The 23,563-nt window shown below is 53.8% G+C and overlaps 11 protein-coding genes across 11 annotated transcripts; 7 read left to right on the forward strand and 4 right to left on the reverse strand.

Moving 5' to 3' along the window:
• Nucleotides 1–84: 84 nt before the first annotated feature.
• Nucleotides 85–858, reverse strand: PHYSODRAFT_338465 (hypothetical protein; the record flags this gene model as incomplete). The annotated part of the gene is made up of 1 exon (XM_009536278.1): nt 85–858. The coding sequence occupies one exon, from the start codon at nt 856–858 to the stop codon at nt 85–87; it is 774 nt and encodes a 257-aa protein (XP_009534573.1).
• Nucleotides 859–4,261: 3,403 nt separating this feature from the next.
• On the reverse strand, nt 4,262–4,654 carry PHYSODRAFT_305144 (hypothetical protein; the record flags this gene model as incomplete). The annotated part of the gene is made up of 1 exon (XM_009536279.1): nt 4,262–4,654. The coding sequence occupies one exon, from the start codon at nt 4,652–4,654 to the stop codon at nt 4,262–4,264; it is 393 nt and encodes a 130-aa protein (XP_009534574.1).
• A 2,092-nt stretch (nt 4,655–6,746) lies between these two features.
• On the forward strand, nt 6,747–7,187 carry PHYSODRAFT_338467 (hypothetical protein; the record flags this gene model as incomplete). Its single annotated transcript, XM_009536280.1, has 1 exon — nt 6,747–7,187. The coding sequence occupies one exon, from the start codon at nt 6,747–6,749 to the stop codon at nt 7,185–7,187; it is 441 nt and encodes a 146-aa protein (XP_009534575.1).
• Nucleotides 7,188–7,580: 393 nt separating this feature from the next.
• Nucleotides 7,581–7,910, reverse strand: PHYSODRAFT_383924 (hypothetical protein; the record flags this gene model as incomplete). Its single annotated transcript, XM_009536281.1, has 1 exon — nt 7,581–7,910. A coding segment is annotated over one exon (330 nt), but the record flags the coding sequence as incomplete, so codon positions are not given.
• Nucleotides 7,911–11,014: 3,104 nt separating this feature from the next.
• Nucleotides 11,015–11,866, forward strand: PHYSODRAFT_522604 (hypothetical protein; the record flags this gene model as incomplete). Its single annotated transcript, XM_009536282.1, has 2 exons — nt 11,015–11,452; nt 11,714–11,866. 2 exons carry the CDS (start codon nt 11,015–11,017, stop codon nt 11,864–11,866), a joined length of 591 nt encoding a protein of 196 aa, XP_009534577.1.
• A 3,175-nt stretch (nt 11,867–15,041) lies between these two features.
• On the forward strand, nt 15,042–15,776 carry PHYSODRAFT_523548 (hypothetical protein; the record flags this gene model as incomplete). The annotated part of the gene is made up of 1 exon (XM_009536283.1): nt 15,042–15,776. A coding segment is annotated over one exon (735 nt), but the record flags the coding sequence as incomplete, so codon positions are not given.
• Nucleotides 15,777–15,779: 3 nt separating this feature from the next.
• On the forward strand, nt 15,780–15,962 carry PHYSODRAFT_416947 (hypothetical protein; the record flags this gene model as incomplete). Its single annotated transcript, XM_009536284.1, has 1 exon — nt 15,780–15,962. A coding segment is annotated over one exon (183 nt), but the record flags the coding sequence as incomplete, so codon positions are not given.
• Nucleotides 15,963–17,509: 1,547 nt separating this feature from the next.
• On the forward strand, nt 17,510–17,951 carry PHYSODRAFT_258895 (hypothetical protein; the record flags this gene model as incomplete). The annotated part of the gene is made up of 2 exons (XM_009536285.1): nt 17,510–17,921; nt 17,947–17,951. 2 exons carry the CDS (start codon nt 17,510–17,512, stop codon nt 17,949–17,951), a joined length of 417 nt encoding a protein of 138 aa, XP_009534580.1.
• A 17-nt stretch (nt 17,952–17,968) lies between these two features.
• PHYSODRAFT_523894 (hypothetical protein) lies at nt 17,969–19,069 on the forward strand (the record flags this gene model as incomplete). Its single annotated transcript, XM_009536286.1, has 1 exon — nt 17,969–19,069. One exon carries the CDS (start codon nt 17,969–17,971, stop codon nt 19,067–19,069), a length of 1,101 nt encoding a protein of 366 aa, XP_009534581.1.
• Nucleotides 19,070–19,983: 914 nt separating this feature from the next.
• Nucleotides 19,984–20,679, forward strand: PHYSODRAFT_464211 (hypothetical protein; the record flags this gene model as incomplete). Its single annotated transcript, XM_009536287.1, has 1 exon — nt 19,984–20,679. A coding segment is annotated over one exon (696 nt), but the record flags the coding sequence as incomplete, so codon positions are not given.
• Nucleotides 20,680–21,948: 1,269 nt separating this feature from the next.
• Nucleotides 21,949–22,490, reverse strand: PHYSODRAFT_288477 (hypothetical protein; the record flags this gene model as incomplete). The annotated part of the gene is made up of 1 exon (XM_009536288.1): nt 21,949–22,490. A coding segment is annotated over exon 1 (470 nt), but the record flags the coding sequence as incomplete, so codon positions are not given.
• Nucleotides 22,491–23,563: the final 1,073 nt, after the last annotated feature.

A 23,563-nucleotide genomic window follows, 5' to 3' on the forward strand; every position in this document is an offset into this window, starting at 1 on the left:
TTATCTATACTCGGAGGCCCGAGTATAATTAACTCTAATTTAAACTAAGCTACGCTTCCTCACATACACTCGCACACGTGTAAGCTAAAGTAGTGAGCCAAAGTAGGCCACTACACCCACCGCTTCTCGTTGGGTCGAGCGCTTCACGCGCATCTTCACCCACGTGCCAAAGAGCTCGACTTCAATTTCCACGACATCTTCCTCCGGTTCGGCAGCAGTATCCTCCAACGCTGCTACCGCTGCATCTAGAGCTCTTGCTTGTTGCATCGTATTGTCCTCAGGAATCGCAAACGGAGTGCCTTCAGGTTGGCGGGCGCGGTGGATAGCAAAATGGTGAGTGGCAATTGGTCCGAACCGCTCTCTACCTTCTGCCTGTAAGGTCACGATCTCCGCTGCCGCGGCACGAACTCGATCCGCCGTGGCCCGACGAATCCCATCAGTAGGCCTTACCACCGGGACGAGATAGACGAAAAATTCAAACACAAACTGCGTATGAATTGGCTCCTCATTGGATGCCAGAGCCACGATGTCATCGTCGGTAATGCACGCCCATCGACGCTTCAACAGCTCCTTGAAATTGCTAACGGAAAGAATCTTGAAGTCCTGCTGCCGTGCATTTTTGGTAGCCTTGAAGAACACGTTCTCGCCTTCGATTGAACTAGGATTGGGCCCAAACTCCGGTCCAGTCAACAGTCGAAAGATTTTAGCCCGGGCGACATCGAACCCCTCTGCAACAACAAACGTAAGGCTCTTCCGAATGCCCTTACGGGGGCCTCTGGAGCGCTCGCCGGTTCGGAACATTACCACACCGCGGAGCTGAGAATCTGGTGGCAAGATACCAGCGCGAGGCACGCCCATTCTGGACCTTCTACAGAGACTCTAAATCGGCAAGTAGCTGCCTAATCGCACGCAGCAAACAGAGCAGTATTAGTGAAGCAGTAGGCGCCGACAACTTGCATTTTGATTAGGCATAGTAACTTACAGTCAAACGTACTTTGGGGTAGCAGGCAGGTCCACAAGGACGGTGCTGTCGCGCTGCAGGTGACCGGAGCTTCTTCTACTGGAAGAGACGAAGCTATTGAGCTACAGCACGCAGCAAACAGAGCAGTATTAGTGAAGCAGTAGGCGCCGACACACGCGTAGTTGTTGGTGTACCCGTTGCTGATCGGGTGGCAGATATGAGGCTAATAAATCGAGCAGGACATTGGCCCAGTAGGCGCCCGATTTAGTGCAGGATTTCTGATGACTCGCATTTTTATGACCTCACTTTGTTTGTGTTGCTAGATCGATCTAACCACTAAATCGGACCGGCAAAACTTCTGTAAAGCACAATATATTTCCACTGTAGAAAATGCTGGTATTATATAAAATAAGCACTAAAACAGCCGTTTAGGGAAATGAATACGTCAAAGCGTAGGGCGGATACTATAATGGCTTCTTCATTATAAACAATATTCTTGTACACTTTTTTTATCAGTCTACATATTCATGTATGAATGTCAAATGCAGTTTTATGGCATGCTTATACGTAATTCAACGCGTTTAAGGTAATTTACTTGTAGTATAGCGCAAAACAGCAATGCTGAAATTAGTTTCAGCGTTTATAATCAGAAGTAGAGTGTGTTGGTAATATTCTCTGAAATATAAAAGAATTTTTATTGTGCTTTGCAAATGTTTTGTCGTTTTGACTTGGACCTCTCCTCGATTTATCATTAAGTCGAGGTCGATTTAATAAAACGAAGCCAAAGAAAGGGACAGATCGATCTATTTAGGCCGGCTAATAACTCGAGCTACGACAATCCAAATCAGGGCTCGAGGTCGATCTCCTGGTGGATCTGGGCAGAACGAGGTCGATCTACGGTAAATCGATCCCTTTTGCGTTTTCAAAAGCGCAATTCGAGGTCGATCTAAGTAAATCGAGCTACCGCCTCTGTTTTGTACCCTGATTTGTGGACCGGCCTTCCTCGATCTAGGCCATAAAACGGGGCGCCATTTTATCTGCAAAGCACAATATCACTAGTTTGTAAGCAGTGAAACCTTATCTTGAGCCTAAACGATTACTAAGTATTGTTTTAGCATTGAACATGACTTTTTATGTCCATTAAGAAAAAAAAGGACCGTAAGATTTGCAATTGGGTACGGATGGCAATAGGGTGTGGAATAGTTTCAGGGTACACTTTGGGTACAGGGAACCTTGGCTTTTTAAAAAAAACGAAACGAACGTTTGATTAGAAAATTACGGACCCGATTCGGATTTTTTTAAAATAACGGACCCGAAACACAATTTCCCCTAAAAATATCTATATGGAGTGTTTGGATTGGCTATAAACAAGCGTAACCCTGTGTAACCACTGAAGATTGGTGTCGGATGTTAAAAGTATTATACGGTAAGATCAAAGCCGCACGAGCAGATCCTAGGCTAGTCTCGTACTTTTATACACTGATTGGTACTCTACTATCTAGCCAACAAGCAATTTACACTCTATAATCACATCTGGTGATACTTATCATGCAGTTTATAATATGTGTTTATAGAGTATTGTTGTTTTGAACTTACAATTGCAGTTTTGAAGTTGAAAAGGTGTATTGTCCCGGCCAGAATTGAAGGGCCCGATTTGAAGCCTCGATTTGAACATGATGGCTACGACTTTCCATATGCGATAGTTAGATATAGGGTAAATCACACGCGTTAGATTCCAAAAATGTGGTAAAAACGGTCCAATTCGCAGCCGTTTTTTCGTTATAGGCGCTCAAACATGAAGGTTTGAATCGGCCAAGAAGCATGAGCTCAAATGGGCTAGGTCACGATAGGGTTACGAGAAATAGCATTCTGTAATTGGTTGATCTTCAGAAAGCAAATGACTTTTGGAGTAGTCGACAGGACTAGGTTTCCTTGCCGGACACGATCATGTGCTTCTCACCGAGGCTCAAAACATGCCGCTCAATCGTCCTCTTAGGTGGGGCTTCCAGCGGCGGAGGCGGTGTCTGCATGCTTCCGCTCCCTTTGCTTTATGTGAGTATTTTGAGCCCCCACTTGCCTCAAACGGAGCAGGCGATCCCTCGCAATTGCCAAAAATATGAAGGTGTTACAATTTCCGGGCCCTTCCATTCTGGCCGGGACAATAGTGGAGGCGCTGGTGGACGCGCTGTAGGCCAAGCAGCTGACGCCGGTCCCCTATTGCCCCGCTCTGTTAGGCCTGGTGGAGAGGTTCCACCGCACCTGGAAGGACATGGTGGCGATCTACGTAGCAGAAGCGCAAGATGACTGGGATACGTGACTGCCGTGCGGTGCGTATGCGTCAGAGCTCGGAATCGGGTACCCGAACCGAGTAACGTACCCACCCGAACCGGGTACACCCGAGTTCGGGTAGGGTCCGGGTACCCGAAACGATCCCCGGGTGAAGTTTGGGTACCCGAACGTAAAGATAGAGTCATGTGAATGGTTTCGCAGCTCTATTCTTATGATCTTGAAATCCGATTTTGTACGGCTTGTGCCTTTGAATTTCGCAACGCCTGACCCAATGCTCAAGCATGGAAACCGAGGAGCCCCCTGATGCCCGACGTGGCGTCTCTACTATAGATGAAGATCATGCAAAACGCGACCCCCCCCCCCCAAATCCATCTATGCTGAATGGCCTTCTAACGGTGAGGTCAAACGCAGAACTGATTTAATGGATGCAATGTCAGCATTTGCAGAAAAGACAGTAGTTTTTTTTCAATATACATAATTATTGTTTTATATACTTCGGCTTTGACACCCGCGACTTTCAGTGTTGACGGGTGAGATGACTGTTTTTCATTGTAACATCCCGGCTCCCTCTCAGATGGGCCCTCTCCTGGGTCGAAGCTCGTATATCGACGACATCGCCCATGGTGCGCCTACTTGGGAGCAGCTGTGCCAGGATCTGAACGCGCCGCTCTTCCGACTACGTTACTGGAATATCTCTGTGAGTCTCCCCAAAGAGTGAATTCTGGAAGTTGTCCATTCCGTACCTCTCTCACGAGATTAGTGCTGAGGGTATCCGGGCGACCCCTAAAATTGCGAGGGGGGTCCAAGACTTGCCGTTCCCGACGACACTGAAAGTAAACGCAGCAGCGGAGCCGTCGGCTTGGCGCCAATCACCGACACAATCGCCTCCTCCACCTTCGGATTCTTGGTCGCCGGCTTCACGTGGGGACACGCAGATTGCCCCGTCTTCCTGCCGCGCGCTCACACTGACACCACCTCGGGCCGCAGGTACAGCGACACCCCCTTCTTCACTTAGCGCGTACGACGAAGGATCACGACGTGCTGCAGACACGTGCCGGCGACTGCGTGAGCGAGGCCTTTTAGCCAGCACAGAAGCGACGGGTCTAGCAGCGACAGCTGGGCGCCGGCCGCGTGACCGGGAGCCTTCGGCACGTCCACCAGCACCACCGGGTCCAGCAGCGACAACTGGGCGCCGGCCGCGGGAACCGGATTCTTCGGCAGGTCCAGTGGCACCTGGTTCAGCGACGACGGCTTGGTGTCGGCCACGTGGGCGGGGTCCTTCGGCGGGTCCAGCAGCAACCGCGTCGCGGTAGCTGCGCCCACGTCGAATGGGTTGGCTGGGTTCGCCCATGCAATTGTCATGCGGCTTGCTTGTCGCGGGGCGGTGACCTCGAGGAGCTGCATTTGCGGTCATCGTTAAGACGTTGCTGTGGTTCTTCTAAAGGAGAAGTGGGTGGAGGATACAAGACCTAGCTGATACCTAAATAACACCTTGAGACCTAACAGTGTGATCCGCCTGAAAAACCTCGTTTGACCTGTATGTGGCCTGACCTGTAATCGATCCTTCGGCACCTTAACACAGCCGCGCGGAAGAGGTTTTTGACGAGGCCGAGTTTGAGCCAGCTACGCTGCTTCGGTTGGGCCCATACTCACCAATGTTGAACCCAATTGAGAATGTGTTCTCCACATTCAAGACCTTGGTGAAGGCGTGCATGAGGGAGCGCCGCCTCGATATTTTGGCCGGCCTGAAGGAGTGACGATGAAGGACCATCGTCAGTCGTTCCTGCACGAAGCGGCTCACATGTCATGCCGCAGGCCGCGAGCACCGCCAATTGCCGAGCCTTTTACCGCCACACGCTTCGCTTCCACTTCATGGTAAGCAGCATGGACGACATGCCTGTGGGCACGTGAGATTACGCGCTGTATATCAGGTGCTTTATTTGATTTGCTTTTGTACGTAACCTGGCAGTTCATACTTTTAACGATTTCAATGAATACGAATTTGCCCTTCACGAATTTGTTTTTGCTCTTGCCGAACTGTATTTGCACACCGCGAATTACGCCTGGAAAATGTGTACAGTAGTACCTAGCAGGTCACTTTGCCAGAGTGTCAGAGCTATATATTCAAGTACGGGGACTGCTGGCAAATGAACAATGGTAGGGCTAACAAAATACAACTAGAGGCGAAGCTTTGGTCTGGGAGGACAGTGTAGACTTCCTTTGTGTGCCTAAATTTATAAACGTGGGGTAGGCAAGAATAATGCAACATGAAAGTTGGTGGCAAGTTTTCAAACCCTGGTGTAGCGCCTTTAAGAAAAATGGCGAAGTTACCGCGCAAAAGACACAAAAGAACTTAAAGGCGCGCTCGGCCGGGGGCTTTGCCCCCGGCCGAGCGAGTTGAGGTCATGCATTCCAGCTATACAAATTTACACAAGAAGGATTCATGGGGTTTAGTCAATTTACAGACGCAGGAAAGAGTGCAATCCGTTAGTTGTTATTTCAATGATTTTGAGTAAATGTTAGCTTATAACGAAAAAAATGCAGCTATTCTAGTTATGATTTTCGGAATAAATTTCATAAATTCACTACAGTGTGTGGTACACGCTACGGATACGGTCGACATTCTGGGAACAACCAGCCACGAAATGTACAAACTCCTTGATGTTACGGTAGCCATTATCTGTGGACTATGGACTCAGGCGACATTTGTCAATTAAAGTTGGGGGGGGGGGCTCCCGGCCGCTGAAATAAAATTGGTTCAGCCAGCTAAAGCTGCCCTCCCAGTATAAAATTTTGGTAGTTGACTACATTCTTCCTGCACCACCCGATACTTACGTACCTTATATCCATCGAAGGATTATTGTTTCGTTACCTTTGGATTGGATCATATACGGAACTGATCAGAGATTTGAACAGATCTTCTAAAAGGTGTTCTGGGGGTTGCACCTCCAGACCCCCGCATAAAGAAAACTAACTCCGAGTTGCGGCAACGGGTCCGTTCGCTGGAATGCTCACTGCCGTAGCATATGTTTTGTCCATACAAAAACCAAGATAAGACACCTGTTCCATTCACTGATCAGTTCCGTATATGATCAAAAAAAATCTAGCTATTGTTTCACCTGTTTAGTTAGCTGTTGGGCGCGGTCACAGCGTCATCACGAGGATCTGCGCACGGCACCAGTAATATTGGACGTAGCACCAAACGTTTACGGAAAACCACCAAATAATTCCGGACGAAACACCCACCAAGCGTTACCGGACTTCCACCAATGAACACCGTTTGCACCACCAATTATGTCGTACAGTACTCAGATCGCCACTACCGTCGCACTAACCCATTCGATGGCTTGCAGCCCGCCGGGCCTTCGTGCAGTGCCAATCCACGTACAACTGACTTACACAGGCCTTGGTATCTCTCCTGCGGTTCGATTCTGTAACAGAATTTCTGTTTCGGCTCAGTGTCGATTTTTTCATCCATTGAGCAGCTGAAGGCGTCATGTCCGACGCTGATGACGGGGAGTTCGAAGACTGGCGCTTGATTTGGCGGAAGGATCGCGCTCTTGAGGACCGCGACGAGTACTTACGTACTGTTCTTCCACGTTATGCTACCGACAAGCACAACAGGGTCCCGTGTACCATCGACCATCTCGCGAAGGTGAACCCGTCGGACGCTGACATTGCCTTGCAACTCACCACACACTACATGGGATCTAGCCTAACGCTGTGTCGCTCGGAGCGCTGCCGAACAACCGCCGACGGCGAAAAATGCTGGTGTCGATACAAGATCAACACATGCGAGGATGGCAACACGACAATCGTTTTTCAACAAGGCGCTCACGTCATGGACGGCCTCTCTGCTCTGTCACCTCTCCGGGCCCGCATCACTCCAGCGATGAAGGTGGTGCTTGAGGACCAGCTGGAACGGCATCGTAGTTAGACCCCTTTGCCGTTACTGTCAACACTGTCTTACAAGATTGCCAACATGGAGCTTCGTCGACCGGAGCCGAGCTACAACCAAGTGGAATACTTCTTGCGAGTGTGGCGTGACAACCATTCTGGAGCAGACACGCATCAGGTCTCGAGTGCGATCGACCCGTCATTGCATGATGAAGTTGGACTACATGGGGGATCCCCTCACGTTATTGCCTTGATGATGGTGGCTTGAATTTATGCACACGCCGGTTGGGTCCAGTTGGTACTTTGCATGAGGTGTTCGACCTGTAAGAAGGTGTTCAGACATGACCACACGCAATCAGTATTGTTACTTCATCAATGCGAGTAATTGTCTCCTTACATTGTCGAGAGGACAGCCGTATGCACATCTTCTCCATGAATGGAGCTCGTCGTACGAAGCGGGATTCACCAGACGAGCAGTCATGTCCACCACACACACGTCCGCCGTCGGTACACGGAACGACGTGCGCGTCAGCTTTCCGTTCAGGTCCGGGATCACCTTGCCTACAGCCTCGGCGGCGCCCGTTGAGGTGGGGATGATGTTGAAGTACGCGCCATGGCCGCCGCGCCAGTCCTTCTTCGACGGACCGTCCACCGTCATCTGCGGCGCCGTCGCAGTGTGCACCGTCGTCATCAGACCCTCCTTGATGCCGAACTTGCCGTGCGCCACCTTGGCCAGCGGCGCCAGACAGTGCGTCGTGCACGACCTGGAGCGCGAACGTCTCGCTCGCGGTCATGGGCTTGCCGTCCAGGTCATCCACCAACAGACGCGCAGCCGTCTTCTGCTGCTCGCCCAGCGTCGTGCCGTAATCGGACACGTAGTACTTATCGTACGTCTTCTGCAGCTTGCGTACGACTGGCATCCCTCTTCGGGCACGCCATTCTTCTGAATGTAGCGGTAGGCCTCCAGTTGGTCGCCGCCGTGGCACCCGTTGTTCTTCTTTGTTGAGGATGACCTACGGAGACAGCACCACCACTCAGCACCTCCATCGACGGCTTGTTGCCCAGGTTGCGCTCCTGAGCGATCATGATGGGTCCGCCACCGCCGAAGTCGCCACTGCAGAGCAATAAACAATAACAAAAGAATAATAACATATCTAGAGAGAAATGATACATTGGAGGATCGATCCGATCATCTTCAAGGTGTTTATGTGCTTACCGAAGGACCAGCATGAGCTGTAATAGTGCGGGATGTGCAGGTTACGCGAGATGGTCATGTTGTTGGTGTTGTCGACGTTGCGCCAGGCGAAGTTCTTGGGCAGCTTGGCCACGTCCAGCACGCCGTGCGGCCGCGGGTACGAGGCTCCGCGGAGCGGTCGGAGCTGCGCCAGTAGCCGTAGCCGCCGGTGTTCGTGCGCACCGGCAGCGTCTTGATGCCGAACCTCGATCTTAGTTTAGGCTTAGGTGGGTGATTTGACGGAATGAGTTGGTGTTCTTCCGGGATACGTTGGTTGGTGAACCGCACGCGTGTAGTTGGTGATTTTCCAGATTGGTTGGTGTTTTGCACGAAATTATTTGGTGCTTTTCAGGAAAACGTTGGTATCCAAGACGGGTACTCCGCCATCACCAGACGATACTGCGGCGCCGGCAGGATCCGATCCTGGTGCCAAACCAGGCACCGGTGCCGATGCCAATCTCGACGCTGAGCTCCTGGAGCAGAAGCCCAGCGAATGACCGAGCGCGGCGTGTGCATTGGAGGCAGCAGAGCAGCACTCAACGACGGCAGTGGACAAGCGGCACGCGGCAGCAGCGAGGACTGGGCAAGCGGCACGCAGCAGCAACGAGGAGTGGCTGCCGGCAAGCAGCAGCGGCAGCCATTGGAGAACCGGTGGCGCAGGAGTTGCTGCCCCAAGGAGGAACGATGTCTGTCAGGATGAACTCTAACTACTTCGCAACTTACCTTACGAGCTCAACTTGCGATATTAGCTAACAAGAAAGTGGTCGGTTAAGTACGAAGAAGAGCGAGTGGGTTTTCGAACCGAGCCAGAACAGCGAGAACCGCCCATTCGCCGTTTGGCCGCCAGCAAGCAGACCACCGACCCAAGACGAGCTCACAGCCCAAAGCAACTAGGTTGCCACCGAGAGAAACATGCTTTCCGTCGTCTCGCACAGACCCGAGCCCCCCTCCAAGAATCTTCCCAAGCGTGTGTCGCAGGACCCTGCGCTCGGGGGACGGACTGTTCGCCTTGAGGCGCCAGACGAGCTGGCAGGCGACTGGTATGACCCGGTCTATGCGACGCTGTCGAAGGAGACCAAGCTGCTTCAACCGACTGACCGCTGACCGTTTGTTGCTGAGGATGGCGGTCTCCGCCGGCCCGCCTGGCGAGTGACGCTCACATTTTTGAGGCATGGACAGCGCCGTGACGAGCTTCCACGCGCGCTGCAGGAGCACGTGAACGTCCAGTTCTGGATCCCTCGCTGGGGGCTGACACTCCCAAGCCGCGACCTCTCGGGCGAGCTCCTGGAACGACCCCTGCTGTCCCTTTTCGCTTCGTGGGGGTGTCGGAGTTCTTTGTGGCATCCCCCATCTGCGACACCAAGTTTGTGCGTCAAGTCGCCGCAGGCTCCCTGTGTGGGCAGGTGGTGGCGTACTCGCCTGCCTCTTCTCTCGCGCTGGTGGATGACATTGACGTTTTCCGGGAGCCTGGCTCCAGGTTCATCTGCTACGTGGCCATTCGGCACTTCGTGAGTGAAGCCAGGCAGATCGTGGTGGTCCCTTTGGACGACGTGCGCGTCAACCACATCAGCCGCGCTGAATACGTGCTCGGATTCCGTCACCGGCAACCTCAACCTACCTCGCCTGGCGAGTTTACGAACCTGTGGAATAGTATTCCTGCGCTCAGTAATAATGATGCATCGACGGTTATGCATCATATTGCCGCAGCATTTTCCTCTACTGTGTTGGACCTTTGCGCCGGCCGGGTCGCGTTCATTACTCCACGGGGGGAGAAAACTTCGACTACGGTGACAAACTTCGTTCTGGACGCCAAGCGCCTTCCTGAGATGGACGTCGACCAGGAGAGCCTCCCGCCGCCAGTCCTCCCTCTGTTGACTTCGGACGAGACGCGGCTGACCCCGATTGACGAGCTCTCCCTCTTGGCCAGGCCGAGTGAGTCGGTTTCGTCAGGTGCGGGTCCGCGTCCTGATGCTTCGACCGCTGGCCCAGGACCCGGTCCCAATACAAACTCGACGTTTCAGCACCCGGACAATTCGCTTGTTCGTGTCTTACTCGAACAGCAGAGGGCATCTATGGAAGCCACGCAAGCTATGATCCGACAGTTGCCCGATCTCACGTCGGCCGTGCTCCAGCGTCCTGCACAGCCACAGCCTGCGCTCGCTGCTACTGAGGTTACTACGGCTGGCGCTGAGGCACCCACTTCGATGATCCCACGGCACCACGGGGACAGCGTCTCAACCCGTCGTCCCGCGAGGGCCTTTGCGCTCAGCATGCTGGTGACCACCGCCCGCGTGGCTACAATCGTTTACGATCCCGATCCTGTCGGCGGCTGTCTCGCCGTCGAACCTCGAACCTCGCGATCGCACTCACGCTCGCCGTGCCGAGCGCCTAACCGGCGCTTCCGTAGTCGAACTCGATCTCGGGGCCGCCACCGCCGTATGCATCGTCGCTCCCGGTCTCGGTCTCCCAACCGGCGCTCAGAGCAACGCCGATCGGGATCACGCGGTCGCTCTCCGACAGGTTACCGCCCTACTGGGGCCAGTGCTTTTCGGCCAACGGAGTACGAGGCCCGAGTCCATGATGTAGCCCACGTGGGGCCCTCGGGTACGGAATCCTTTGATCGTTTTCATGCTATGACACCCCAGGACAGAGTCTGCTCCATGCTTCAACGAGAGCGTTTTCGAAACCGATACATAGTCACCAAGGTGACCATCAAGATGCTGTACGCGATCAACTTTGAGGGGCGACCCATTGACCACTTTTTATTCTCTGAGGATCCCTTTAACTTTGCCCAGGGCAGATTTGTCATCCATGACGACACCCAATGGAGTGGGCCTGACCCAGCTCCTCTTGCCCAGATTCGCCGAGCGGATCAGCTCCACCACGTGCTATACGTCATCCAGGATGCCGCAGCGGAATGGTATACGACCGATGTGGCTAGGGTGTTCCGAACTGTTCACAGCGACGCTGTCAACAACGTCCCACACCTGGCGCCTCCGCAAGTGATCAACGCCATGTGCAACTTGTACCAGGCAGTATTCGGCGAGCTCTTTGATGATATTCTTCGCCGTGTACCGAGCCGGGATCTGGAGCCCCGTGCGCGACGCGTTCTCAGCCGCGATTTCCAAGCCTATCAGCAGTACGTGACACGGGTGCTCAACGACGCAGTCGTCCATACCGTCCTCAGCGGACCCCAAACTGGATCACGTGATTCCCAGCGTCCGGCGCAGCCTCGTTCCAAGAATCGTCGACAGTCCCAGCCGGCTAACCGGCCTGGCCAGCCTTCGGTCATTCCGACGGCCATTTGTAGCCAAATCCCAGTGATCAACGAGTCCCCGCTCTGTATCCACTACCAGGTAGCCAAGGACTGTTCGTTCCCCAGGTGTTCCCACACCCATTCGCTCCACAGACTCCCGCCAGACGTTTTGCAGTGGGTGGTTCAACGCCATGGTGCGCTCAAGAGTGAGCACCCACAGCATGCGTGAGGATGCGGGGACGGTGGTGTTCGCATAGCAACATTATCCATTGACAATTCGACTTTGCCGCTTACCTTTCCGTCCGTGAACGATGTTGCGTCTGACGTGCCACTAGCGCCAGTACATGGCTCGATGTCTACTCCGGCGATATCAGATATCCGTCCACCAAGTAACCCAGCGATGGCTTCAGAGCACGTCGTCCTTGTCCCTGGGGCGCCATCATCGGCGGCTACAGCATCTGATGCCACGGTGCCAGTCACCCCGCCAGCGACGTCTAATGTGTCCGACACTTTTGCGCCGGACCCCCGCCCATCGACGATAGCGACGTCAGATGTTCTCGTGCCGTGCACAAGTCCAGCGGCGACCACGGCGTCGACCGGTCCGGCACCTGACGCGCCGCCATCCGTGACATCGCCTACAATGGCGCAGGACGCCTGTCCGGGTACTTTTAGTGTGTCTGACTCGCCCACAGCTTTGGTACTTGGGGTTGCCGACCCCGTCAGGCTGGATACCCGATTACCCGTGTCTTTGGTGTCTGACACCTCACCCACCCACGCATCCAACCTCTTCGCGTCGTTCGACGGTGGGTGTCGGCCTACAGAGCGTCGAAGTGCCTACGCCTGGTGCGTTTGGAGTTCCGAGTATCAGCTACTCCGCTAGGAGGCGCGACCATTTGCCATTGCGGAGTCAAACAATTCGATGGAGGCCCAGGGCTTCTTGGCGTGTCTACGTTGGGTTCGGGACAACCTCCCCGGCCGACGTATCCATGTGTTTGGCGACTCAAAGTTGATCATCTAACAAGCCTTGATGCAGGCGGCCTGCAAGGCGGCCGATCTCCGTCCGCTCATAGCCGCAATCAGATCCATGGGGGCGGGCTTGCCCCTCCTTTATTTGCGGCATGTGCGACGCGGGTACAACATTGCGGTGGACGCTTTGTGTAACTGAGTCATGGACACGGCCCCATCGGATGTCAATTGTACGCATTGCGATTCCTGCTGGCCGACGACAGCTCCTTCGAATATGGCTCTGAGCCCGGCTGTGCTTCTTCCATTCCAGGCTTCCCTTGATGAGGGCGTGGACCATGCTGCGGTTAACTGGTCTCTCGTGCTTCGGGAGCTTGCATTGGTGACCCACCTCATCCGTTCTCGCTTCGTGTCGAACCGTGCAGATCGTCTTCACTACCCGGCCACGGTCAATCCTGCCGCCCCTGACCAGGTTGGCACGGTCGCGCGATTATTGGATTCAGAATTCGACACGAACGTCAAACGTTCTTGTATCATCGAGGGTAGACCCAGATGCGTTCCAGCGGCAGCATTTCGAGGCCTCCAGGAGGCGGCGCACCTCGTTGGTACCTCCTTCCCGATGCAAACAGCGTTCCTGGATCCTGGCCCTGGGCCCTTAACCGTTCCATCCGTGGATCTCGGCATCCTGGATGCCCTCATTGCCGACGATCGATTTGGGATTGCAGGCACACTCAAGCTCTTCCGGGGTCAGACCTCATTGGACCCTCGGCCTAACAAGGTTCTACGGCCCTGGCTCTATCGGGACCACCTTTCGACGTACCCTCTGTTACAACTGCTGTGTGCCATCGCTGAGGAAGGTATCGTGTCACCATGGATTAGTACACAACATCGCCGCGGGCTCGGCCGGTCCCGGACAACTACGCGGGTGCCGAAGATGGTGCGCGGATTGTGACGGACAAGCTTCTCGTGGACTACTACAAGGTCATCGCTACTATCGCCACGCTGATTCAGGACCCGGAGTTTCACTCGAGCGCCTTCGCGCTCGTTCCGAAAAAGGATAAACCTCTCCACCTCGACGTACGCATCATTCATAACCTCTCGGCGCCGCCTGGTGTATCTGTCAACGATCAGACCAACTCCTCGGTCTCGCCAGACGCGACTTGGGACCCCTTCGAGGCTATTGCTCTCCGTGTGCGCGACCTGCGTCGTCGGTTCCCGGGCTTTGCCATCTACGCCATGGTCGCTGACATCGCCGACGCCTTTCACCACGTCCCAGTACACGCAGATCACGCGTCGACGTTTGGGGGGAAACTACCACGGTCATCGGATGGCATAGTGCCGTGTTCTGCTGGACATCGTCTCCCGGATTCTTTGCGGTTTTTGGTAACGCTGTCAGACACTACCAACGCACAGGGGCATCACGAATCTTGGGGTTCCTGAAACCATTCTGGGTCTTCCAATGGGTCGACGACATCATCCTCATTGAAGTGAACATCGGTGACCGCCTTCTGAAGGCAGAGAAACGTATCAGAGACGGTATCAAACTTGTGTTCGGCTCCGCCGGCTGGCACGAAGGCAAGTTCACGACCTGGTCGCGACGTTTCCACGCAGTCATCATTGACTGGGATATCCCAGCTGAACGCATCACTGTTCCTCAGAGGAAAATCGGCAAGGTGCACTCAACCCTTGCGGGCGCCCTCCAGAAGAAGCAGTTTTCCCTCAAGCAGTTGGACAGTATCGTGGGGTACTCAGACACGTGATCAGCTTCATTCCCATTACCAAGCCGTTCATTCAACGTTTGGTAGCCGTGCAGACGGATTGTCGCCTACGACACAAGATGGGAGTGCCGATGACAGAATCCTGCGGAAGGATATTGTCTGGTGGAACGGCCTGGTCTTCCAGAACGAGTGTTCCCATGGAACTATTCGAAAGGGAGGTTAAATCCGGTGACATTTGGCTACTGGAGAGCGAACCCAAGGCACTGGTACTCACGAACATGCGTCTCAGGGAAAGGGTCGTGTTCATTCATGCCGACTGTGCAGTTGACGTCTCCAGTGTCGCCCTAGCGATGTCGAGAGCGGTACAAACTTGGGGTCCAAGACTTCAACGACAGGACGCCTGGCGCCACATCACGGTTCACAGCCCCAGTCGGTGGATAACCCGAACCGTGGAGAGAATGAGCTGTGACTCCGAGGCAGGTCAGGATCTGCTGCGCCAGTGCGCCCTCACCGCCTTCACCTTGGAACTCACACGTTCCGGAGAAGCATTGAGCAGACCACAAGGTGTGATGTACACGCCCGAACTAACAGTTATTCTTCCTCACAGAGAGACACAGAAGCATCGAGCAGAAGCCAAAGCAACTCAAGGAAGCGTCCGTATCCGGGGGAACACTCGGGCGATACAGCAAGAAATTCAAACACTGGGAGACGTTCTACAATGGATTCGGCTTCCCAGTGTGGATCGACGACCTGTCCAGGGCTCAGCAAGCCAGGATGGTTGGATTATACGCCGGGCTGTGTGTGTCAGAAGGTCACAACAAGTCCAGGACAGGGAATAAGTACCAAACCTTTGACGGAAAGATGGCAGCGGTGGCATTCGCACACAAGGCAGTTCGGAACGCTAAGCTCGACTACCATGATACGGAATTTGAGCTCGTCGCTCAAGGATACAAGCGAACCAACAGTCATGTGGACCGGAAGCAGCCAGTTACTACACCGATGTTTCTCAAGATGCGGGAGCTCGTAGCTCATGAGGGTCCGCAAGCCAGGCTGTTGTGGAGCTCCGTCGTACTTGGGTTCTTCTTCCTCGACAGAAGCTCAGAGCTATGGGGCCCGGTCAAACCCGACATGTCGACAGGATTTGAAAGAGTCCACTGTGTCAAGGCCCAGAATATGATACTCAGGAACAAGCAAGGTCAACAGGTAGGCTCAGAGTCTACCCAAGTGCACTCCGTCGAAATCATATTCGAATCGCACAAGGGCGATCGAATCGGCCAAGGCAGTACCATACGGCACTATCTATCAAACAACCCGACACTTTGCCCGGTGGAAGCCACGCAAGAATGCATGCGGATACGAGCTCAGTGGATAACGGAGAACAAGATCCTGGGTCCATTTCTTACCTCCGTATCAAGGAAGGCAACGATCAAGAGGTCAAAGGTGGCCAACCTCATCTAGGCGGCGGCAAGAAGCCTGGGGCTATCCCCAAAGGATTATTCGGCCCATTCACTTCGGATCAGAGGGGCCTGTGCTCTACTAGCCGCTGGTAAAAGTGACCTGGTCATTCGGCTAATGGGCAGGTGGTCCGGCTGGTGTTTCACAGTCTACACGCGATTACAACCAGGTATGATTCGCGACGCAGCACGTAGCATGATCAAGGCCTCGACATGGGAGCACCACGAGCCAAGGTACGCAGTACTCGAGGGGGATCCAACGAGCCTAATTCATCGAGCTAATCAAGTCTACTTGCCCCACTCAAGGTGATGGTCGAAGGAGGAAAGTGGTCGGTTAAGTACGAAGAAGAGCGAGTCGCTGAACCGTGGGTTTTCGAACCGAGCCAGAACAGCGAGAACCGCCCATTCGCCGTTTGGCCACCAGCAAGCAGACCACCGACGCCAAGACGAGCTCAGAGCCCAAAGCAACCATGTTGCCACCGAGAGAAACATTTTTTTTCTCTCTCAAGACTTGATTAGCGGCTCAAGTAGCAAGTCCTTCTAGGACGGGTTTTCCCCCTTTCATAAGATTTTGTCCCGTGGTAGGACTTAGAAGTAGGATCCAACGAGCCTAACTCATCGAGCTAATCAAGTCTAATCAAGATGATGGTCGAAGGAGGAAAGACGCAAAAACAAAAAAAGCGTTCTCAGGAATTCGTTGGGTCTATTAATACAGCTACGGTATCTAATCTTGGTTTGCAAGTGGAGATATGAAAATTTCATTGAGACGGTTTCAAACGAAAAGAATGCTTGCGAACCTAAGTACGAATCGCGATTTAACCGCATCAATCGAAATAGGCGTGTCTTGTGCTTCGTTTAAGCTATCGAATGCTGTGAAATGTTAAGAACTCGCGGAGTGACATCGATCTAGAAAAATTATCTCCATTTTCGGACCCCCAAAATTCACGATTTTATTTGGGGCGTGTGGCCTCAATATTTTTTCAATTTTAACGTATTGTATATTATCGGAAATCTCGCGCTAAAAGCAAGCGAATCAGAGTTATTTTACGCTTTTTACGTGTGCTTTTCACTTTCGAAATTTTGATGTCCGATTATTTCCGAAAGGTGATTGGTCAACTTCAAACGCGATTATCTCGATAACTCCAAATGGCGCCTAAGCATCGTCTCAAATATAGATCGGCTGTGGTTTGATTAATACTGCAAGTAAAACCTCATGCACGCAGCAGGTTCTCGTCATTATTATTGCGTGTCTTGATGGAGGTCTTGCCAAGACCGTCTTGTAGCGACTTGTCTCCCTAACGAGTCTAGTTTTTGAGAGCTTTGTAGGGCCTGTAAAACAACAAACAAAGTAGCGCGCTTACACCATGTTCAACACCATTCTCTCTCCTCAACATGACAACAACCCCCTACCTGCACGGCTGTTCCGTCCAACAGCAAGCAACACAGCGCTGACAAAATAGATTTCACACAACATGTGCACTTCGACAGTCCCATATATAGATCCGATACGTATTTACGTGTCGAGATGAGCGAAAAGTTCGAAAGATCGGTTGTCGACCGGTCATGGAAGTTCCGACGTTGCTGCTGCTGATCTCGAGCGCCCTCTGCATCGCAAGCTTCGCAATATCTGCAGACTCTACGCTATCACTGGATGCAATCAGTTGCCTCACTGAGGGCCCGTCATGTGGAGCGCAACACCAACGGCAAGATGTCGATCCATTGACAGGATATCGGATAATGGACCCGAAGGAAGGCGCAGTGGAGACGGCGCCACTGGAGGTCAGACTCTTTGTCGATACAAGCAGCTCCAAGGAGTTCGACGCCTATTATGCGGACGCTCGCATCTGTGTGGAGCTGAATGGACTCTGGAAGAAGTGCAAGTCGACGGGGGGACCTCCAATCATCTTCCGGTTGCTGCCCGAGGGGAACTACACTGCCATTGCCTACATCACGGACAAGACGGAGCAGGCTCGATACCACGAAACTACACCGGTTGGGTTCACTGTGGTGGGGTTAAGTGAGTTTAACCTCCGTAACGCGTTACTGGCGGAGAGGAGTCGGATAGAGCAGCAGTTCCCCGAGGATATCGATCTGCTACGTTGGGCGGAGCTGGAAAATGGAGCGGGTATTGATGGCAAGACTGATGATGGTAATTTAGTCTTACCACGCGCTAGTGTGACGTCGACAAAGAGTCCGATGCTTGTGATTGGGGTGAAGACTGCAGTGGTGACGAGCTTGCCGCGTCGACAAGCGATTCGAGATACGTGGGGGAATCCAGCCACACTTCCCCACGACGTCAAGGTTCTTTTCCTTGGTTGCGAGCCGAATATGACAGTGTTCCGATACGAACATGAACGACGACGAGTATTAAAGGCATTGGCGAAGGAGAGAGCGGTGTATAAGGATCTTCTCACTGAAGAACTGGAGTGCACGGACTCGTACAGGAATTTATCCAAGAAAGTTAAGTCGTTCATGCACTTAGCAGCGGCAGAGTTCCCCGACGCCAAGTTTGTCATGCTTGTGGACGACGATGTTTACGTTAAAGTGGATCAACTTGTCCAACACCTGCGCTTGGCTAACGTTCCGCGACTGTATTTTGGAGAAGTTTGGGCAGACAAGTTTGCGAATAAACAAGAGCCTATCCGCGATCCAGACAGCCCGTATCATTTACCAAAGGACCAGTATCCGATGAGTGGCTTACTGCCTTATGGATCTGGACCGCACTATGCTGTATCAATGGACGGAGTACGGTTCATCGCCAAGAACTGCTGGAAACTGCGCAGCATGAACGGTCTGGAGGACGTGAGCTCAGGATTTTGGCTTCGTCTTATGCAGATTCCAGCACAGCATACAGCAGAATTCTCGAGTATCCGCTCTTCGATGAGCTGTGAAGACGATCTGGTGTCATTTGCTGACCTCTCGCCGCTGGGCATCCGATCAATTCATGCGAACGTTGTCAACAAGAGGCGATTCTGCCACGGCTTCCACTCCGTCACGTGGCATCGACACCTGAATTCCATCCCCAACCTCAAGCAAATTCTTCAGCGGTCAACTCAACACGCTGTACACTCGACACCACTGCAAGTGGAGACATACGTCGACTCTTCTGATCCGCTGCGATTCGTAGTGATCGTCTCCACCCCGTCCAAGGCTGGGATGAAGTTTGGATTCACTCCATCAACAGAATCGACCGACGACTTCATACAAAGAATCTGTCCCCAACTCTCTCACGACTCCGCACCCTGTGAAGCTGTCAGCCTTACTTTCGTCAAACAACTTGAAAAAGCTCTTCAGTAAATGTTATGAGGTCATCTATCGTACATGAGTTCAACACGTCCACTGTCCCGTATCGTGAATCACGATTCGTGATCCAGGTCATCAAAAAGATCGTCAAAGATCTAGATCTCGCTCCGCATGGAAGTCCCAAGGTTGTTGCTGTTGGTGCTGCTGGCCACAAGCACTCTGCGCGTATCGAGCGCATCGTTGACGACAGACTCTCCATTGCCACGACCGTCACTCGAAGCCTCGACAAGCATACGCCACAGCAATGCAGTGGATCGAGACGAAAGCGATCCGTTGATAAGCTTTTGGATCGTGAATCCTGAAAATGACGCCGTGACCGAGCTCCCAATTGAGATTCGATTCGGAATCAAGGCAACTGGGGCCGAGGAGTTTCAAGAGTTTTACAGGGATGTACTTTTATGTGTAGAGCTCAACGGACTGCACAAGAAGTGCAAGAGGCTAGAAGATCCACCGATTGTTTACACATCGCTGCCCGAAGGCAACTACACGGCGACGGCGTACATCACTGACGCAACAGAATGGGCCTATCACCATGAGACCGAAAGCGTTGAGATCACATTATTGAGCTCAGCTGAGTACAAGTTGCACAACGCACGACTTGCTGACAACAGTCGAATGGAGCAACATTTTTCGAAGGACATCGACTCTTGCAGTGGGCAGATCAGGAGAAGCAAGTGGCCGTCAAGGACAACGAAGACGGTGGAGATGTGGTGCTGCAACGTGGTCACGTGTCGTTTGCTACCAGTCCCATGCTTGTCATTGGCGTCTCTCCGCTCGTGATCATTCTGAAAATCTGCAGCATTCGGATCGCAGCCCAGAAACAAAACCTTGACGTCGTGAGGAAGCTTGTCTGGATCCGCCCACGAGTCGCGTATCGCTTGTCGACGATGGAAGTTCCTTACCACTGCCGTCTTCGCGTTCTGGCGGCTGTGGCGAAGGAGAGAACGATATACAGAAATCTTCTCACGGAGGAGTTGGGATGCACGGACGGATACAAAAATCTAACCGACAAGGCGGTGTCCTTCATGGATCTAGCAGTCACCGAATTCCCCAGCGCCAAGTTTGTGATGGTCATTGATGATGACGTGTACGTGAAAGTTGACCAGTTAGCCGAGAATCTACGAGTGGCGAACAGCACGGGGCTATACTTTGGCGAAGTTTGGGCTGTGGTGTTCGGAAACAAGCAGAAGCCCATTCGGGACCAAAGCAGCCAGTACTATCTCCCAGAAGACCAGTATCCCATGCGTGGCTTGCTGCCTTACGTAGCTGGACCCCACAGTGTTATCTCGATGGACGGCGTCCGGTTCATCGCCAAAAACTACTGGCGTCTGCGGAGTTTGAACGGCTTGGACGACGTGAGTGTGGGGCTTCGGCTGTGGAGTATGCAGCTGCGACAACAGCACACGCGGCAGTTCTCCAGTGTTCGCGCCTCCACGAACTGCAGTGACGACCTCGTGTCGTTCGTAGATCTTCCGTCGCTGGGGATCCGCTCCATTCACGCCAACCTGATCAACAACCGGAGCTTTTGTCCTGGCTTCCACTCCGTCACGTGGCACCAGAACCTGAATTCGGCTCCAACCATGGCAGAAATGCTGCGACGCCCAACTCAAGAGGAAACACAGTCAACGCCTCTGCAACTCGAGACGCACCTTGATAGTCCTGAGAAGGTGATAGTCATTGTCTCCAGCACGTCCAACGCGGGACTAAAGATGCAGTTCACTCCATCAGCAGAATTCGTCAACGCCTTCACCCACCGACTCTGCTCCAAGCTTCCCCAGTGTTTCCCCACCTCTCCGCCATGCCAAGCTCTCACTCCAGCTCTTGCCAAAATCTTCGAGGTATAGTTAATGGGTCTAGCGGAGGAAAGTGTATGTATTTATTCCCGTTGATTTTATTGCTCCACCACGAAGTAGGAAGTCGGATGCCTTTGCTCTATGAGAAGGGAGGGAGAGATACACCTTCGCCGCAATATATCTAGCCGAAGTTGACAAACGGCTGGCTCAGTCCTCCTACTTGTGGCTGCTGCTGTTGCAGCGGCGGCGGTCGCTGTTGTTGCTGTTGCTGCTGCTGGAAGCCTCCCTGGTTCATGTGCATGCCCATGGGGTTCATCCCCATCGGCTGTCCCTGGAATCCCATCGGCGCAGCGCCACCTACAGCAAACCAGTAGACCAACAACGTTAGCATTCCTATCACCACCTTAACCTGTCACGTCACGGCACGTACCCATCATCATGCCGTTCTGCTGCGCGCCGAACATTTGGTTCTGCATGGGGTACCCCATCATCATGTTGGGCTGCTGGGCCATCATGTTGGGCTGCTGAGCCATCATGGGGTTCATGAATCCCTGTCCTCCGGCCATGGGCATGCCCATCGGCATCCCCATGCCCATGGGGCGCGGGGCCATCATGCCCATGCCGGGGTTCATCCCGTTCATCTGCATGTTCATCATGGGCGCGGGCGCCATTCCTGTCTGAGGCGGGAACGCGTTCTGCTGCTGCTGAGGCTGCTGGGGCGTCTGCTGCGCGGCAGATCCGAAGCTCGCCATGATGTTGGCCATCTTGTTCATGTGCTGGTCCGCCGGGTTGGGCGGCTGCGGGGCGAACGCGTCCTTAAAGCCGGACTGCGCGTTGGTCGAGCCCCCAAACGACGCCCACTCGTCCTGCTTGGGCGCCGCAGCAGGCGCCGCCGCCGCCGCCACCGGGGCATCCACTAAGCTGGCAGTGACAGGTTTAGCCGCCGGCACGGGCGCGCTAAACACGTCGAAAGACAGGATATCGTTCGTCACCGCGGGCTGCTGCGCCGTGGGCGTGGCCTCCCTCGAGGCCGTGCGAGACCCGTGCCTGGATCCGTGACGCGATCCGGAGCTGCGCTCCTTGTCCTTGCGGCGCTCGCGACGGCGCTCGCGCTCGTCCTGTTCATCATCCTCGTCCTCGTCGCTGCTGTGCTTCTTGCGGCGTGACGCGCGCTCGTCGTTCTCGCCGCGCGGGGCCTCGCCCACGAAGCGCTTGCGCTCGTACTTCTCGCGGATCCACATCTCCTTCTCGCGCACCGACGAGTGCTCGGTCGGGATGCGGTAGTCGCGCGGCACGTTGGCCTCGTAGTAGGCCTTGGCGCGCGCGTTGCCCCAGCGCTGCATCTGCTGCACCTGCTCCGAGGTCCACGAGTCCAGGTTGACGCTGCGCACGAAGGTCAGGTGCACGCCCAGGCTGCGGTGGATGCCCGAGCACGCGATGCAGATGAAGACGCCGAGGTTGATGGAGGCCCAGCGCGGCCCGCGGCAGCCGCAGTCGGCGCAGAACTTGTTCTCCTCGAGCTTCATGAGCTCGTTCAGCTGCTTCTTGAGCTTCGTCTGGTCGTCGGGCGCGCGCGCGCCTCCGGAGCGGCTCATGGCGGCAGTCGCGCGTGTGGAGGGGAGGGGGGAGGCGGAGAGATGGAGACTGCTTGGGGCGAGCTGGCCTGGTGCCACGAAGAGGCAAAATTAGAGCTGAAACTCCCGACAGGTGACTTGAAGGAAGTATGCCGGGGGGATCAAGATATAGAGGTAGATACACTTTGAAAACTGATAATTGTATCCATCTGACGGACGTTGAAGCTGTATGAGTACGCCTCACTCGGGTCTCGAATTGGTGCTAGCGGCGTTGGATGCAGTGTGTCTGAGAGTTCGCCAACGTACAGACCTCTGTGTTGCCCAGCCTGGCTGATGTCTGCAATTATGTGGCCGACTCTTACGTACACGTCGTCGTCCGTGACCATCTCGACTTCCAGCCACTCGAAGAACGCGCTCACTTTCTCCGTCAGTAGCGTGTACTTGTCCTGACACTCAAGCTCAACGTCAGCAAGTCTCCTGCATTCACGATTCGCTGGCGCTCAAGGTCGTCGGAGATACTGTCCACTACAGGAATGCATCCGAGGAAAAACACCTTCGCATTAGAAGGTAAGTCACTCTTCCTCGCCCAGGTTTCGCGTATGGCTTGGCGCTGAGCAAAGTTGGTCAATACGGCGGTCTTGATGCCAATGACCAGCTTTAACTCGTCCGAGTGTGCCTCGTTGGCAAATCGTAGCGAATCTTCGGACGTGTTGTACGGGTAGCTCTTATCGGACTGCTGCTGCTCTGCCCACTGCAAGACGCCCAGGTCCCGTGGAAACTTGTTGTCGGCCCGAATTTGTTCACGTTGTTGTTGAATATGCGCGTCAAAGTTCTCGGCACTCGGCAGCGAGAACGAAATAGGATTCGTCTCGTGGTATCTCGTCACTCCATCGAAAATAAAGGCGTGAGCAACGTGTCTGCCTTCCGGTAGCTCTTGGAATATGATTCTCAGCTGCAGTATCGGTGAGCATTTCGTTTTGACTCCATCCAGCTCCACACAGACAAACATGGCTCCGTATTGAGATTTGAGGGCGTCAAAACTCACAGCGTCGATGCTGAACTTGAATCGGAGAGGCAGCGCCGAGACCCCGCCATCTCGAGGATACTCCACCTTGAATTCC

The sequence above is a fragment of the Phytophthora sojae genome (genome assembly GCF_000149755.1).
Source record: "Phytophthora sojae unplaced genomic scaffold PHYSOscaffold_9, whole genome shotgun sequence".
In the NCBI taxonomy this organism is placed as follows: domain Eukaryota; phylum Oomycota; class Peronosporomycetes; order Peronosporales; family Peronosporaceae; genus Phytophthora; species Phytophthora sojae.